The 14004-nt window shown below is 37.4% G+C and overlaps 1 protein-coding gene across 8 annotated transcripts in view; it reads right to left on the bottom strand.

Annotated features, from left to right (window-relative positions):
- The window catches only part of LOC114245980 (uncharacterized), a 32578-nt gene extending 18697 nt beyond the window's left edge, over positions 1 to 13881 (bottom strand). For 3 of the 8 annotated variants that reach the window (XM_089727122.1, XM_089727123.1, XM_089727125.1), the window contains exons 1-8: positions 13722 to 13880; positions 11229 to 11346; positions 10506 to 10822; positions 7686 to 7760; positions 5991 to 6107; positions 5261 to 5371; positions 2850 to 2952; positions 1737 to 1934 (exon numbers count right to left, since the gene is read on the bottom strand). In XM_089727122.1, coding sequence (XP_089583248.1) covers positions 1737 to 1934; positions 2850 to 2952; positions 5261 to 5371; positions 5991 to 6107; positions 7686 to 7760; positions 10506 to 10822; positions 11229 to 11346; positions 13722 to 13781 — 1099 coding nt within the window. In that variant the 5' untranslated portion in view covers positions 13782 to 13880. Of the gene's footprint in view, positions 1 to 1736; positions 1935 to 2849; positions 2953 to 5260; positions 5372 to 5990; positions 6108 to 7685; positions 7761 to 10505; positions 10823 to 11228; positions 11347 to 12756; positions 12835 to 13721 lie in introns of those variants that run through there. The other 5 variants (XM_089727124.1, XM_028178322.2, XM_028178324.2 and 2 more) reach the window with 3 other exon arrangements.
- Between the last annotated feature and the right edge of the window lie 123 nt (positions 13882 to 14004).

Below are 14004 nucleotides of genomic sequence, written 5' to 3'. Positions count from 1 at the left end.
CTGTCCGCAGGATCGGGAATGTAGTTACCGGCGGCCACGATGAGAGGGTTCTCGTGTCGTGCCGCTTTATCGAAGTGGCGCATGGACGCCGACTGAAGATACTTACTGATGGACTCTAAGTCCAGGTCGTCATGGAGGTCGACGTTCCTGACGAACCACGGGGCTCCGACGGCTATCCTGCAAAAACGGGATTGAATAATTTGAAATGTTTTTAGGTGTATGCGGGCCGCGTGAGCGAACACTACACTTGCATAGGTCATGACGGGGCGTATGCAAGTTTTGTAGAGTGTCACCTTATTTCTAAGGGACATTTTACTTCGCCTACATATCATCGGGTAGATGGTGCTGCAAAACTATGATTTTGAATTAAATTAAGAACATTGAAACTCTTCAAATCTGAAGATGTCATTGCTTTTTTTTTTAATACAGACCACACCGCAATTTACGTGGTACTGCAAAACTATGATTTTGAATTAACAGTTAAAAACATTGAAATTCTTCAAATCTGAACCCATAAAAATATTATAACTGAACAAAACCCCAGTTCAATTCTGAAGTTCCACAACAAGATGACCACTATGATTAGCCTTCATATTCCTCAGCAACTTTCTCGCGACGAAACCTCCAGTTTTCTCGCTACTAATCTTCTCAATACTAAAATTGTAATCGATTTAGGTCCATTCCACCTGACAAGCCCGATTACACACTTTCCATAATTCGTCCTATCCTCTCCTTGTTGAAATGTTTTAATTGTTCAGTGTATTAATTAATTATTCATATTTCAATATTATATGTCATCATTCTCTATTTATTTCTTCAATGTTTTAAACCAGAACAAATAAGTGTTTTTGTGTGCAAATATATTTTATTGTTTAAAAAGGCAAATGATAATAATAGTCCTTGCATGAAAACTAAATAAATGATGGGTGAAGTCTACAAGTGAAAAGATGTTGTGCAAAAACCAAGCTCATAATTCAAGAAAGTACACAAAAACTAGTACAATGAGTGAAAAAGGAATGATTACTAGTGGAGAAAATTTTCATATGCTTCTATTAAATATTTTAAACAAAATATATCAATCTTGCCACATTTACTACAAAGTATTGATTGGTATTATATATGCTTACTTAATGCTAAGCCATACTCTTATTATTACTGGTGGTAGGACGACTTGTGAGTCCTCATAGGTAGATACCACCACCCTGCCTATTTCTGCCGTTAATCAGTTTCGGTTTGATTGAACTATAAATTTGAGACCTAGAACTCATATCTCAAGGTGAGTGGCGGCATTTACGTTGTTGGTATCTATGGGCTCCGCTAACTACTTAACACCAGGTGGACCGTGAGCTCGTTCACCCAACTGACAAAAAAATATGTATTTAAAATAAAAATTTTCGCACAATAATTCGAAAAAAGCTTTGACTATTTTATTTCGATTATTGTAAGCATCTTTTCTTTATCTCTAAACTAATTTGCAATTAAATAAAAACAGGTATTTACGGCGTCTCATTTAGTAATGATATATCATATATAAAAAAAGCAGAGCAAACAAACGTACAAAACGAGATAGCAAACCGTGAAATGGGCGTACATTATGATACTATAAAGAGTAAATTAGCATTGCAAATGTACCAATCACTTTACAGTAGCAGTAATCTGTGACGTATTGATAATTAAGCAAACGATATCGGAATAGAAGCATCGAGAAGGTTCTCCAGCACGGTAACACGCGGTACCTTGCGCAGTGGGGCTGGACGGCTCCTTGTCCTTTTGCTTGTCGGCGACCGAGCTACAAGGGACGGACTGTCCTTGTATTTGTATCCCCGGTAACGTAACGTTCGCCCCGGGGATCGTGATCATCGGCTGGTTCCCGGTCAAAGCGCTCAAGGGTATGGATAGGTTAGTGCCCGGGATCGTGACGGTGGCCTGTTGCTCTGTGCCGGGGAACGGGCCGGGGAAAACACGTATTAGTATGACAGTTGTTAGAAGCGACAGGCATTCGATGGTTTTATTGGAGGTGCTGCGTACACAATTCTTACTTATATACAGTCGTTGTTACTAACAGACTTATCTCTATATATAAAAATGAATTGCTGGTTTAAAAGGTAAATAAATATGAAAATACGTACCCGGAATTAATAAAAATAACAATTTTGTTTTTCCTTTGATGTGTCCCCCGTCGGACGGATTCGTTTTGTTTGTTTTAAGTTTATTTTATACAAAAGTTTAGGTCTTTTATTTATCGATTGAGGCACTACGAAGTCTGCCGAGTCAGTTATAACAAATAAAAAATAGTAACATTCTTTCCGGCTTTTCCTATCTTTGCTAATTCAATTCTATCAATAAATTATAAATGTCAAACTGGCTTAAGTAGCCAACGTTAGATTCCAAATTCAATCTTAAGCCGTCTGCATACAAATCATTATTCTGCACACTGCACTCATCCAAATAAAACGCATCATCTAGTGAAAGTAACCAAAATTAAGTTCGGGTTACGTACATGCATTAGATAGTGGTTTGAAATAAATAGTTTTTATGTAAAACGACATAGTGTATCTCCTTCGAGTACAACGATTATTTTTAAGATAATCAAACGACTTTCTGAGGTCGCTGTTTACTATTATTGAAGAGTACACTTTATCGTTTTAATGTTTAAAGAATAATAATAAAAAAGTATTTAGTTTGGATAAGCAAAGAAAATGAAAATCCCTTAAGCATTCCCGAAGCTAATGTGATGGTCTGGATGTTAACTAAATGTTACGATCTATTCTGATATAATCGAAAAATAAGGTCTATAAATGTGATATGTATGTATATTAATTTATTTTAATTTCTTTAGTCTAGTTTACCTGTTGGTAGATGCATGACGTTTTGCAGGAAGCCAGCCGGCAGTACCGGCGTTCTGACCAGCTGTCCGTTCACGAGACTGACTTGTCCCATACCGGAGAAGTTCTGGAAAGAAAATCACATTGTTTAACCAAACACTCGATTAACCACATACATTGATAGAGTACCTTCATAAAAAATTGCGAATTTGTTGATTTCTTACAAATAGTCTTATTGCCTGAAAAATAATTAAAAAAATAATGGTGACATAAAAGCTCGTTCTGATTTCTGCCGCAAAACTGTCATAAGCTCTGTCTATAAAAGGACTCAACACTTTGATCACAAGTCTCAAGGGGAATAGCGATATTCATAAGCTCCAGTACACTCTTAACACTAGGTTTTTACTGGTGGTAGGACCTCTTGGGAGTCCACACGGGTAGGTACCACCACCCCGCCTATTTCCGCCGTGAAGCAGTAATGCGTTTCGGTTCGAAGGGTGGGGCAGCCGTTGTAACTATACTGAGAACTTAGAACTTATATCTCGAGGTGGGTGGCGCATTTACGTTGTAGATGTCTATGGGTTCCAGTAACCACTTAACATCAGGTGGGCTGTGAGCTCGTCCATCCATCTAAGCAATTAAAAAAAGAAAAAAAAAAGAAAAGGTAACCCTTCGCTTGTCTAGGCAATAAAAAATCTTTTTTTAGATGTATTTATTAGGGTAAATAGACAGACGAATTGGCGACTCGTCTCGTGTTAGGTGGTAACTGGAACTCATAGACCCGGTAACATAGATAACGCTGTCCACCTTAGATATTATTATAATGTTAGTGATAATAGATAGACCGACCATCTTTCCCATTTATGTTTTTCTTTATTGCATATTTGGGTGGACGAGCTCACGGCCTACCTGGTGTTAAGTGGTTACCGGAGCCCATAGACATCTACAACGTAAATGCCGCCACCCACCTTCAGATATGAGCCCTAAAGTTTCAGTATAGTTACAACGGCCCACCCTTCAAACCGAAACGCATTACTGCTACATGGTAGAAATAAGCAGGGCGGTGATACCTACCCGTGCAGACTCACAAAAGGTCCTACCACCAGTAGTTATGCAAATTTTAATTTTGCGCGTTGGTTTTTTATTACATCATGTTATTCCTTCATTATGGAAGTTAATCGTGAACATTTGTTAAGTACGTATTTCATTAGAAAAATTGGTACCCGCCTGCGGGATTCGAGCACCGTTGCATCGCTTAACACGAATGCACCGGACGTCTTATCCTTTAGGCCACGACGACTTTATGTCACAAGGAACTACTGCGTCGGGTCTGAGGATTGGTTCAAACATATAATACTAATGAGAATTCGGTCGTATGTTTGAAGGTAGGTAACAGCATACGTGTTACGACTTCTAGGGCATAGAGGGTAAAGGTAAGGTGAACAGTCTCTGTGTGTGAAATAGTGTCCGTTAAAATCTGCTAAATAAGGGTGGCGCTACAGTAGCAACCGGGTAAATTTGAAAAAAGGCGCTGAGAGTTATTAGAATAAGATAGAGAAATAAAAAAGAACGAAAGAACTGTAAGCATTACAAAATTACAAAAAGTATTTTATTTAAAGCTGATAAGAAAATGCAATCGATGTCTCCACGTTTTACCATAGCAATAATTTTGGATTATATTAACGAAATTAGTTTGGACTACGTAAACATGTGAGGTCTTGTATATTACACCGTCACTAACTACTCTGGTCATTAAATATATTAAATTTCCTAACTCAGCAGACTTCTATCAGTTAACAACTGCTCAATTCATATCATACCCTGTGCCTGTGCCAGCGCCATTCTGGAGGATTTTTGAACTGTTATTTAGTGCTGAAAATGCGACACTTTTTCAAGCTTCTCTCATATGAGACGGTTCTCCTTACCTCTACCCTCCATATTCTAGAGCTGATTGAGCCGAGAAAGCTCATGTGGATTTTTTTTTGCCCTATTAGGCAGATGAGCAAACGCCCACCTGATAGTGAGTGGTTACCGTCCCCCATGGATTTCAGGAATGCCAGGGGCAGAATCAAGAAGCTGCCTACCGCTTAATACTCTCCACAAGCCTCTTTTAAAGAACGACATGTCACAGTGCTCGGGAAACACCGTAGAGTGGAGCTCATTTCATAGCCGGATGGTATGTGGCAAAAATACCTCTGGAAACGCACTGTCGATGAACGCAGCGGTTCCAGATAATATGGATGAACTCTGCTCCGATGGCGGGAGGTGCGATGATAAAATGAGATGAGGGGATAATCTTAAACAATTCTTCAGAGCACTCCCCATGGAACATACGGTACAAAATACAGAGGGAACCGAAGTCCCTCCGCAGACCCAGAGGTTCCAAACGATCCGCGAGGATGGGATTATCGCCATTGTAATGTGGATTGTAGTACCTGAGCGTGTTGTGCTGGTATGAAGAGAGCATCCTGCCCGTCGACGGTGACGGCTTGCATGGGAGCCACGCCGCCCACCAGGCAACTGCCGTACACTCCGCCCGGTTGTTGCTGGGGAGGGATATTATAAACATAGCAGTAACTGACGTAAAACTAAAAAGTGCCCCACTCCACAATGAAACTAGACAAAAATATTCGAGTGGCTTAAAGAAGAATATTATTAATTTTATAAAACAAAGATCTTGAAAGAAAACAGTATCGTTTTCCCGATTGTTTGATTTTATCTCTAATATGACTAGCTAATTAATTACATTAAATTTTTTTATTTTTTTATTATCTCTAGAAAGCTTGATTTTTATGAAGATGCTAAGAGTTCTTAAAAAAAAAAGGATATAATTGATTTTCTATGAAGCCAGACCTTTGAAGATTTCTTAAATTGAACATATTTCCTTTTTATTGTTTACATAGGTTGAACGAGCTCACGGGTTTAACAAAATAAAAGGCGTCACTCATCTTAGACTTGAGGTAGAAGTCTCAATTGTATTGTAAATATAATTACCTTTTTTTTTATTAATGAAAGATTACTGGTGGCTCGAAGGCCTTTCCAGTTTCACCAGGACAGGTGGGCGAGTAAAGGCTCAGCCAGGAGGGGTGGGATTTGCTAGCTGCCCGAGCGCCTCCGAATGAGACCTAACAACTCAAGAGCAATTGCTTCGCGAAATATCAATACCTGCAACAATTGCGGATGTATTTGCAAGAGTTGTTGCGGTGAGTTCTGATATGTAGCACCTTCGTTCGGCACCACGCCGCCGCCCAGTAGCGACTGCAGCTGCTGCATAGAAATAACCTGGAATATAACAAATTTATCTATATATATAAAAATGAATTGCTGTTCGTTAGTCTCGCTAAAACTCGAGAACGGCTGGACCGATTTGGCTAATTTTGGTCTTGAATTATTTGTGGAAGTCCAGAGAAGGTTTAAAAGGTTGATAAATATGAAAATGCTTGGAATTAAATAAAAATAGCAATTTTGTTTTTCCTTTGATGTGTCCCCCGTCGGACGGATTACTTTTGTTTGTTTTAAGTTTATTTTATACAAAGGTTTAGGTCTTTTATTTATCGACTGAGGCACTACGAAGTCTGCCGGGTCAGCTAGTCATTAATAAAACGAACCGCTGTATATAAGGCTAGGTTAAACATCTTCTGCGCAGGACACGGGTAGTAAAGCGCACAAAGGGGATGGGCGTAGTGGGTGCAAATCGCTATCTCTCTTGCACGTTAGCATCTTAATGGCGGTGACGTCACAAACCGTCATTTTCGTTTGTTTTTATTTATTTTTATTGCTTAGATGTGTGGACTAGCTCATATCCCACCTGGTGTCGAGTGGTTAGCGGAGCCAATAGACATCTATAAAGTAAATGCCGCCATATAGACATCTATAAAGTAAATGCAGTAAATGCCGCCTTGAGATATAAGTTCTATGGTCTTAGTATAGTTACAACGGCTGTCCCACCCTTAAAACCGAAACGCATTACTGCTTCACGGCAGAAATGGGCAGAATGGTGGTACCTACCCGTGCGGACTCACAAGAGGTCCTACCACTAGTAAAACTACCAGATTTACAGATTACCAGTTTTCTGAGCGAAGACCGATTTATGATATGTGTATAATATTTGTTAAAACAGAGTTATTCACCAAAGCGTGACTGATAGTTGAATACTTGACTGATAGTTAAGCAAGGAATTCGTAACAACGAAGTTTGTAAACTAGCCTTTACTCATTAATATTGTAGGGCCGATAGTGAAACTCATTTCTTTACATTAGATATTGTATTGAAACAACTCTTATTTGTACTAGTCTGAATAACTGGTCACATTAAAAATTCAATTTTTTTTTTTTATACTGTTGACCCTGTATATGTGTTATTTTATTGTCATTGATACGTGCACAGATTTCCAAGTTATTAGGACTTCTTAAAATTGATAAAAAGTACGTTTGAAACTTTCCTTTAAATATATAAACAGGAGGCCAAGTGTGTCAATAATAAAATTACCTTAAATTCCCAATTCAAAGCTAAAATTGTTTTTTTTATTGATTAGATGGGTGGACGAGCTCACAGCCCACCGGGTATTAAGTGGTTACTGGAGTCCATAGACATCCATAACGTAAATGCGCCACTCACCTTGAGTTTTAAGTTTTAAGGTCTCAAGTATAGTTACAACGGCTGCCCCACCCTTCAAACCGAAACGCATTACTGTTTTACGGCAGAAATAGGCACGGTGGTGGTACCCACCCGCGCGGACAAGAGGTCCTACCACCAGTTCCGAAGCGCACTTTTTATTATTATTATTTGATATTTCATTTATTTATTAGGAATGTGCTTATTGAAATCCAAATAAACTGCTTTATTTACGTTGTAACGTACCTGTGGCTGCTGAACTTGAATGCCATTCGGAACACTGTTCGCGGCATTCACAATAGCCGCCGACAACTCATTGCCCTGCAACAATAGAACGTTTTTTTGTGGGTGCAGACAGAAAAAACAATTCAGGGAGACTAAGGTCGGTCTGCAAGACTTCGAGAAAACTATTATATGTGAGGCCATCAGCGCAAAAGTGGCCTAACCCACAATTTTTTATATTTAAGCTTATATGACGTATATTGGAATTTATTTAAAACTAGCGACCCGCCCTCGCTTCGCTTCGGAAACATTAAATTTTATTATTTATAGTTGAGTCCCGCGATGTTACCCGCGGTTATTGTCGTACCGCGGGTAACGCCGCGGGGCGAAGCTAGTCTAAAAAAAGTAGCCTAAGTTACTCCTTATATCATCAGCTACCTAGCTTATCAGTGAAAGTCCCGTCAAAATCGGTCCAGCCGTTCCAGAGATTAGTCGGAACAAACAAACAGACAGACAGACAGACAAATATTATATAAAATGTTGTTTTGTTGTATGTACCGTATATAGGTATATTCATATGCATGTAGTAAAAGGCGGTATTTCAATATTACAAACAGACACTCCAATTTTATTTATATGTATAGATATAATAAATTTTGATGTAAAACCGGCCTATCCATAGTTTCACCCATAGATGGGTAGCTTTGTAAACAGGTAGCTTTGTAAACATTATTTTTGCGCGTATTGTTTTTTTGCCTACTAAAATTCAAATTCATGAAAATTCAAACCTAATTGCCTGCATACTAACTGTGGTAAGCTTAGGCCACTTTTGCGCTGACGGCCTCATGTATAATTATACCAAAGAAAATACGTTATTTTTATCTTCACAGAAATTAACGATGGTATAAAGGAGAAACCCGAAATCCATACAAACTTGGGCCTGGCGTTCCAGTGCTAGAATTTGGACATAAATTACAATACCTAAAAAGGTTTCATGAGCCCAATTTTCAGGTCTCCCAGCAATGGCCAAATTGGTAAAATCAGACAATGTTTACATTTTTGGTTATGTTTATTGTTCGAGATATTTTAATAAAAAACGATATTTTTAAGGCTGTTTCCTACTAAAGATGAGTATTTTTTAACGAAACCCGTTGCAGCAACAGGTTGCTTAGAAAATAAAAATGGAACCTGTTACGAGAAATCGTGCTTATGGTTGTTTACGAAAACGAACGAAAGCCAAAAATTAAAAACAACGTAATGCGAAACGCGCTGCGCACGAAATTATTTTTTGAAGAGATTTTATGACTTGGTAACTAGGACCTTTAGGTCAGTCTTATTTTAATTTTAATGAAAACTTTTTTATCGATCCCATTTTAGGGATGCTCTAATTCTAACCCACACGTTTGTGGAGCTAGTTACGTATATTGAAATAAGTGTTGCAGATGTTTACAAAGATTGTTTAAAACAAAAAATAGAATTCAACTTATTGTCAATGAAGCTAAGATTTCAATGGGTTAATCAAGCAAAATAGACGAATTTTTTGGTACATATCCCATTCGTGTAACGCTTAGGCCCAGAATGGGGTTTCTCCTTTGTCTGAATCCGACAACAACCCAATTGGTGACATAACCCACGGACCGCCCGCCGAACAGACTAAAACTTGTCCATCCTCAAATGAGATCAATCCTCAATGATGATCTTATGTATCATAAAGTATGTTAAATTAACTATAAAGTAATCCGGATAAGTGTGTTTTGTAAACAGAAGTCTATATTATTATATTTAAAATTATTAGCGATAATAATTTTGTTTTTGTGACTCAGACTCAAAAGAACTGGTTACCTACAGCTCATATTATGTAATCTGTCTGACATACAAAACAAAAAAACAAGTAAAGATTCATGACGTTCATACATAAAATTAAATGCTCACACATTCAATAGTCTGTCTTATGTGTATATCTTTGAATTTATAATTGAGTTGTATATTTTTTAGAATAATCATTCGGACTCATTGTCGATTGGCACATAAGTTCTTTGTTTTTATAAGTACAATCGCTAAGTCAACAAACCACATTTCAGGGCTGTGGGATGAGTATGTGGGAATCGAGTTATACTTAACAATCCGTCACTGGCAACCCTCACGATTCCCAGTACTACTTGACTGGGCGACACTGTACCAGAATTTGAACAACGGCTACGACAGTCGCATCGATCTTCGATACTTGTTTTAGTGACAACTCCACTTATAGTATTTATCGCTGTGCCTTTAAAAACGACCAGCCTAATCTCAAAGCTACCAAAGATACAAAGCTGCTTTAAGACTCCACATATCGCAAACCAAGGAGTCAATTTAAGGCAACATGCTCGTTATCTCTCTTTCGCTCGCTCATGCTCTTTCTCTTCCATTCCTTCTATGAAATGGTATTTTCGAAAAAAAAAAATATTGCTTATATGGGTGGACGAAGCTCACAGCCCACCTGGCGTTAAGTGGTTACTGGAGCCCATAGACATCTACAACGTAAATGCGCCACCCACCTTGAGATATAAGTTCTAAGGTCTCAGTATAGTTACAACGGCTGCTCCACCCTTCGAACCGAAACGCATTACTGCTTCACGGCAGAAATAGGTGGGGCGATGTTACCTACCCGTGCGGACTCACAAGAGGTCCTACCACCAGTAAAGATCAACTAAGCTTTGATTTTATCTCACTAACGGCACCATTTCTTAGGCAAGTACCTGTCTCGTGTTGCTGGATAAGAGCTCACTATAAAGTGTTATCACTGTGGCTACAATGTGGCCTGGAATAGTTTCAAACAAAAGGGTCTTTAAAATAAAAACTCACTGATAGTCCTTGAGCTCGCAACTGCTGCACTACAGCAGAACTAATAACCCTTAACTGCGGCTGCTGCTGCTGTTGTTGCAAATACTGTTGTTGTATTGCAGCTATTGTTGCTGCGTCACCTTGCACTTGTTGTTGTATAAGTTGTGCCTGTTGCACTTGCTGTTGCTGAACTTGTTGTTGTTGCACTTGTTGTTGTTGTACTTGTTGCTGTTGCACTTGCTGTTGTTGAACCTGTTGTTGCACTTGCTGTTGCTGCACTTGTTGCTGTTGCTGTGCCTGTTGCACTTGCTGCTGTTGTGTCTGTTGTTGTTGTGGACCTAATTGTAAAATGAGCATCAGAACTGAATAATCTAATAATATTTATTATACTAATTCAGTATTAGAGAACTTATTGTCAAATATGATATATGTATCTATACTAATATATAAATCTACAGTGGTTTTTACGGATGTTCCGTTATAACTACTGAACCATGCATCCGATTGACTTGAAACTTGTTATCCATGTAGAAAATACACATACTAAATGGATAGGCTAATATTTATATGAGTGTTGGACTCCCTACACCAGTTGCGGGGGTGTTAATGATGAGAATCTTTGTGGGGGCGAGAAATAATAATGTTAATTTTAAATGCCCAGCTAAGAGGACGGATACAGCTAGTATTGATATAAATAAGTGAGGCTTATTGCATTCGCTTCTAACCAGACAATGCAATACTAACTGAAGTGATGTTGCTGCTCTTTATCTGACTGCTGCTGTTCGGGCCCCATGTTGGCAGCACCGAGACGACTGCAAGTAGCAGCCAATAAGGCCAGGGGCGACTGGCTGCCGCTGCCCTCCTGAAACACAATCACGTTTATAATAGTAAATTCAGTATGTGTTTTGATTTTTATCCAAATAGTAAGTACTATTATTTCTATAAGATGAACTTCAGTAGGATAGCCGAAACAAAAACTTTTTTTATAAGACACAAAAATTGCTAAAATTTATTATTTACAGTATAGATCATACAAAATTAGTGTAAATTATCACATTACAACAATTTTTTTATGTAATCCACAATGAAAGAAAAGTGTGCAATATTATGACAGGCATACTGAATAAATTACATAGCTTAGAACTTATATATTCAAAACCAGTGGCAAATTACCGATTTGAATACTAAATATTTAGCTTAGCTCTCAACTAATTTTTACTGTAAAGAATTACTAATTTTGCAATTTTATTTCATTCAATAATATTTTCATTTTATGGGAAGTTCATTTCTATTTTAAGAACAGCTAATATTACCTTACATGCTCTACAAAATTAATTCATAACCTTGAATATATGGTTATAACATATGGTTCGAATATTATTCACGGCTACTAAAATTTTTTTTACTGGCCACAATGAATCCTATTCAATCTTCATAGTAGGTTTAGCTTAAGTTTTTTTACAAATATGACTTTTTAAATTAAAAAAAAAATGGATTTCTTATGGCAATTTTCCTTTACACATAACTTCAATATGCATGATTTTTTTTTTAGAAATTTAGCTAACCATTTAGATATGTAGCTCATTTTAAACAACTTCTTATATTTAGATTTTATACTCCTTTATGAGATATGTTATAATACTATACAGTTCATAAGTAACATAGTCTAAAAGTAGGATTCCAAAAATTACAACCTATTTTATTATTTGCACATATTCATTCTTACACATCACATTTAAATACAGCACTTTAGACATTTAAATTATTTTACCACCTCTATTGTGCTATGCATAATTTATTCAAACAACAATAATTTACATTTTAGTGTGACCTAAACACTGATATTGTTTTAAGCACTAAAAAATCTGCTAATTTAAACTCAAAATATACAATTTTTTTTTTAAAGAGTTGCAACAATGATAGATAAAAATAAAAAAATATTAGACTGATTACTGAATCTACCTTGTATAAAATATTAAAGATTCAAGAGAAATTAAAGTTATGCCTTTTATTGTAAATATAATGTTTACAGTAGGCTAGGATTTCTTGGTATGAAACAAATTAAATTAATCTAAGTATTTATAGATTACAACAACTTTAGAGGAAATCGTTAAAATATTAGGGAGAGCATTAGATTGACTTTTCAAAAAAATGCAAGGGCGTCTTCTAGTCTTCTCACCAGCCGTGGTGACCCTTCTTATTCCTATACATCCAATAAGTTATTACGCTACTAGCTACATGTGGAAGTTTTTAATCTAGTAATTCATACTACCATAACAGATAAATCTAACGGAAACATTGCTTTGAAAACTTTATAATTTGGCGGTAAAACCATTTTCAAGTAGGTAACAAATTTCAAGGAAGATCTGTCACTCTTTAACTTTTTAAACGATACCGTTCGATGATTGTTTACTACATTGGCGTTGTCCGTTCAAGATTTTTTTTCTTCATAGACAATCATTCGCTATTTAAAACATCTCATTCTTGTTTCCGATAAATAAACCATTCAGTCAATCAATAGATATGAAAATAAAATATCAGCTAGTTTTAACTAGGCCTATACAAATACGAGTATCCGTAACTAAGTAGCGTTGACAATTAAATTATGACCAACACAAAAATAATTTTGGAGTGAAGTTCAATATTTTCATCATTGTTTTAAGTTATAATATATTTTATGTAGTTTGAAACAAAGTTACAATAGTTGTATCGACACGCCTTTTCCTAACAAGTGCCGGGAGTCGTCGTAGGCAAGGCCGCTGCCGCCCTTTGATCCACCCACCAGAAATCGCATGACTGTGATTTTATACATCTGGTAAACTATTAATCAACCCTCATTATGCACAATAATTTAGGTAATTCATAAACTCGTCCAAAGATCAAAATGTGAATTCATAAAGCCTGTTTTAAAAGAATCATGTCACGTTGGATATTTTGTTCTATAATTAGGCATGCATGGTGCTGTTGCTGTCTTTTGATAAATATGGTAATCCAATAAACTGATTGAGTTGTGTTTATAAATAGGTGGGAAGCAACTCCGTAGGAGGATGCTGTTTCTATTTCGGCAAGGGAGTAGCTCGCAATACGGTCACAACCTCCTGCGTGTGGCCTGGCGGGCCCCACACGGCCGGGGCCGCGTTCGCCCCGCCCTCCCCCTGCGCCAACACGAGACCACTGCCCGCTGGCGTCCGATATGTTACACAATAACACAGAATCCTTTCACTTTGTGCGAATTACCTTTATAGGTTTTTCCTCGTTGATGTATTCCACCTGCACTTTTGTAGGCTCAGGCGACATTATCTACTTTATGATGGCAAACAAAAATAATTCTTTGTCTACGTATAGAACGCACCATCCTCACGACCGGCCGCCAAACTGCGGCGAGTGAACTGACGAGTCATGACGAATACGCTCGGCAATTTTCGTAGATCCGCCTCCCATCACGTTCGGGCAACAGAAACTTTATTCAGATATTCTAATAATTAAGACCGAAATTTAAAGGCCGATATTGATAGATACG

This window comes from Bombyx mandarina, chromosome 04 (genome assembly GCF_030267445.1).
Source record: "Bombyx mandarina strain Sakado chromosome 04, ASM3026744v2".
NCBI classification, from domain to species: Eukaryota; Metazoa; Arthropoda; class Insecta; order Lepidoptera; family Bombycidae; genus Bombyx; species Bombyx mandarina.
This window is presented reverse-complemented; position numbering and strand designations above follow the sequence as displayed.